The 4,392-nt window shown below is 37.0% G+C and overlaps 1 protein-coding gene across 1 annotated transcript in view; it reads left to right on the top strand.

Annotated features, from left to right (window-relative positions):
- The window catches only part of LOC103680202 (probable ubiquitin carboxyl-terminal hydrolase FAF-X), a gene marked incomplete at its 5' end in the record, with an annotated part of 112,629 nt that overhangs the window by 5,748 nt on the left and 102,489 nt on the right, over positions 1-4,392 (top strand). The window contains 2 exons of the mRNA XM_040636049.1: positions 60-212; positions 4,160-4,264. Of these exons, the coding sequence (XP_040491983.1) occupies positions 60-212; positions 4,160-4,264 (258 nt within the window). The remainder of the gene's footprint in view (positions 1-59; positions 213-4,159; positions 4,265-4,392) is intronic.

Raw genomic sequence — 4,392 nt, 5'->3', positions numbered from 1 at the left:
TAACTTTGCCCGCCATAATCTTAGCTTCTGCTTGAAACAAGTTTTTATATTACATTTAGGAATGGATACAACAGAACAATATCTTATCCATAGTCTTGCGAGATAGTCTTCATCAACCTCAATATGTAGAAAAGCTAGAGAAGATTCTTCGTTTTGTGATTAAAGAAAAAGCTCTTACATTACAGGATCTTGATAACATCTGGGCAGCACAGGTAAGGAATTTAAGATGGTAGCTATTTTATAGGAAAGATACTAAAATTAAATTTATGGTAGTTACTAGGTGTTGGCATATGACTTTGTATTAACTTCTTTTTAAGTTGGACTTTTCTTGATATACACAGAATTCTGTTAAGAATTTTTTTTTTTTAGGGGCGCCTGGGTGGCGCAGTCGTTAAGCGATTTTTTTTTTTAAGATTTTATTTATTTATTTGACAGAGAGAGAGACAGCCAGCGAGAGAGGGAACACAAGCAGGGGGAGTGGGAGAGGAAGAAGCAGGCTCCCAACAGAGGACCCCAAAGTGGGACTCGATCCCAGAAGACCGGGATCACGCCCTGAACCAAAGGCAGACACTTAATGACTAAGCCACCCAGGCTCCCCTGTTAAAAATATTTTTAAATAAAAAAACAAGTTATCCTGATCTTGGCTCCCTTTGCAGATGTAAATCATAAATTACACAACAGTTATATATATTACTTCTACAAGAATAATGTATTTGGGGTTTTTTTCTTGTAATTGTACAAAGAAACATATGTTAGAAAAATAATATTTTTTTTAATGAATAATTTGGGAGGATTACAAAGTCCTACCCAGCCCACCCTTTTTATTTCTTTTTTATTTATTTTTTTATTATTAGCGTATACTGTATTATTTGTTTCAGGGATACAGGTCTGTGATTCATCAGTCTTACACAATACACAGCGCTCTGCACAACACATACCCTGCCCAGTGTCCATCACCCAGACACCCCATCCCTTCCACCCCCCTCCACTCCAGCAACCCTCAGTTTGTTTCCTGAGATTAAGAGTTGCTTATGGTTTGCCTCCCTCTCTGGTTTCTTCTTTTTTCATTTATTCCTCTCTCCCCATATGATCGTCTGTTTTGTTTCTCAAATTCCACATATCCGTGAGATCATATATAATTATCTTTCTCTGATTGATTTATTTCACTTAGCATAATACCCTCTAGTCCCATCCACATCATTGCAAATGGCAGGATTTCATTCTTTTTGATGGCTGAGTAATATTCCATTGTGTATGTACACCACATCTTCTCATTCATCTGTTGATGGACACCTGGGCTCTTTCCATAATTTGGCTATTGTGGACATTGCTGCTATGAACATTGGGGTGCAGGTGCCCCTTCAGATCACTACATTTATATCTTTGGGGTAAATACCCAGTAGTGCAATTGCTGGGTCGTACGGTGCTCTAGTTTTTAACTTTTTTAGGAACCTCCATCCTGTTTTCCAGAGTGGCTGCACCAGCTTGCATTCCCACCAACAGTGTAAGAGGGTTCCCATTTCTCCACATTCTCTCCAACATTTGTTGTTTCCTGACTTGTTAATTTTAGCTATTCTGACTGGTGTGAGGCAGTATCTCATTGTGGTTTTGATTTGTACTTCCCTGATGCCGAGTGATATTGAGCACTTTTTCATGAGTCTGTTGGCCATTTAGATGTCGTCTTTGCAGAAAAGTCTGTTCATGTCTTCTGCCCATTTCTTATTTGGATTATTTGTTCTTTGGGTGTGGGGATTTGATAAGTTCTTTAAAGATTTTGGATACCAGCCCTTTATCTGATATGTCATTTGCATATATCTTCTCCCATTCTGTTGGTTGTCTTTTGATTTTGTTGACTGTTTTCCTTTGCTGTGCAAAAGCTTTTTATCTTGATAAACTCCAACAGTTCAGTTTTGCCCTTGCTTCCCTTGCTTTTGGAGACGTGTCTTGCAAGAAGTTGCTGCGGCAAGGTGGAAGAGGTTGCTGCCTATGTTCTCCTCAAGGATTTTGATGGATTTCTATCTCACGTTTAGGTTTTTCATCCATTTTGTGTCTATTTTTGTGTATGGTATAAGGAAATGGTCCGAATTCATTCTTCTGGATGTGGTTGTCCAATTTTTCCAACACCATTTATTGAAGAGACTGTCCTTTTTCCATTGGATATTCTTTCCTGCTTTGTTGAAAATTAGTTGACCATAGAGTTGAGAGTCCATTTCTGAGTTCTCTGTTCTGTTCCATTGATCTCTGTGTCTGTTTTTGTGCCAGGACCATACTCTCTTGATTACAGCTTTGTTATAGACCTTGAAGTCTGGAATTGTAATGCCCCCCAGCTTTGGTTTTCCTTTTCAACATTCCCCTGGCTATTTGGGGTCTTTTCTGGTTCCATACAAATTTTAGGGTTATTTGTACCAGTTCTGTGAAAATAGTTGATTGTACTTTGATAGGGATTGCGTTGAATGTGTAAATTGCTCTAGGCAGCATAGACATTTTCGCAATATGTGTTCTTCCAGTTCATGAGCATGGAACGTTTTTCCATTTCTTGGTGTCTTCCTCAGTTTCTTTCATGAGTATTCTATAATTTGCTGAGTACAGATCCTTTGCCTCTTTGGCTAGCTTTATTCCTAGGTATCTTATGGTTTTGGTGCAACTGTAAATGGGATCAACTCCTTAATTTTTTTTTCTTCTGTCTTGTTGTTGGTGTATAGAAAAACAACTGATTTCCGTGCATTGATTTTATATCCTGCCACTTTACTGAATTGCTGTATGAGTTCTAGGAGTTTTGGGGTGGAGTCTTTTGGGTTTTCCACATAAAGTATCATATCATCTGCAGAGAGTGAGAGTTTGACTTCTTTGATGGTTCAGATGCCTTTTATTCCTTTTTATTGTCTGATTGCTGAGGCTAAGATTTCTAGTACTATGTTGAACAGCAGTGGTGAGAGTGGACATCCCTGCTGTGTTCCTGACCTTAAGGGGAAGCTCTCAGTTTTTCCCCATTGAGAATGATATTCACTGTGGGCTTTTCATAGATGGTTTTTATGATATAGATGTATGTTCCCTCTGTCCCTACACTGTGAAGAGTTTTAATCAAGAAAGGATGCTGTATTTTGTCAGATGCTTTTTCTGCATCAACTGAGAGTACTGTATGTTTCTTGTCCTTTATTTTATTAATCTGGTGTGTCACATTGATTGGTTTGTGGATGTTGAACCAACCTTGCATCCCAGGAATAAATCCCACCTGGTCATGGTGAATAGTCCTTTTAATGGACTGTTGGATCCTAGGACTAGTATTTTGGTGAGAGTTTTTGCATCCATGTTCATCAGGTCATACGTTCATTGGTCTGTAATTCTCCTTGGGTGGGGTGTTTGGTTTTGGGTTGAAGGTAATGCTGGCCTCATAAAATGAGTTTGGAAGTTTTCCTTCCATTTCTATTTTTTGGAACAGTTTCAGAAAAATAATATTAATTTTTCTTTAAATGTTTGATAGAATTCCCCTGGGAAGCCATCTGGCCCAGGGCTCTTGCTTGTTGGGAGTTTTTTGATTACTGCTTAAATTTCATTGCTGGTTCTGGGTCTGTTTAGGTTTTCTGTTTCTTTGGTTCAGTTTTGGTAGTTTATATGTCTCTAGGAATGCATCCATTCCTTCAGATTGTCTAATTTGTTGGCATATAGTTACTCTTAATGTGTTCTTGTAATTGTATTTCTTCGGTGTTTGTGTTGATCTCTCTTTCATTCGTGATTTTATTTATTCGGATCCTTTCTCCTTTCTTTTTCATAAGTCTCAGCCCACATTTTTAAAGAAAAATTAACAAAATATTCAGTCTTCCCATTATTGAGTACTAGTATTCAGTTTTGAGATAATCCACTATTTTGCCTTTTTTTCCTCTTTATTTAGAAATATCTAATAAATTTTCATTTGAATTTTGAGGGTACATTCCCATTTATATCAAGAAATTGAGTATAAAGTGATACAAGTGGGAGCTCTAAAGCATTTAAAACATTAACAGTTTTCCCAGAACCTCGGACAAAGCATGTGGAAATATTTTATTTACTAATGAAAGTGGACACAGTAGTTCCACTTACTTAGTTCATTTCTTTATTTAAACTTAAGTATACTGTGATTATTTTTGTTTACTTGGATATTTTTCATACTGTTTTTTAACAGGCAGGGAAACATGAAGCCATTGTGAAGAATGTACATGATCTGCTGGCAAAGTTGGCTTGGGATTTTTCTCCTGAACAACTTGATCATCTTTTTGATTGCTTTAAGGTAAGAATTCAAATACTAAAGTAGTACCATCTCATCTTAAGTAGAATTAACTAATTACATATATTTGTGTTTAGCCAATATATACTAACAAATTTCACCAAAGAATCTTTCATGAAGAATTGGAAGTT

This window comes from Ursus maritimus (genome assembly GCF_017311325.1).
Source record: "Ursus maritimus isolate PB19 chromosome Y unlocalized genomic scaffold, ASM1731132v1 scaffold_Y2, whole genome shotgun sequence".
NCBI classification, from domain to species: domain Eukaryota; kingdom Metazoa; phylum Chordata; class Mammalia; order Carnivora; family Ursidae; genus Ursus; species Ursus maritimus.
Note: the sequence above shows the minus strand (reverse complement) of the source record. Positions and strands in the feature narration are given on the sequence as shown.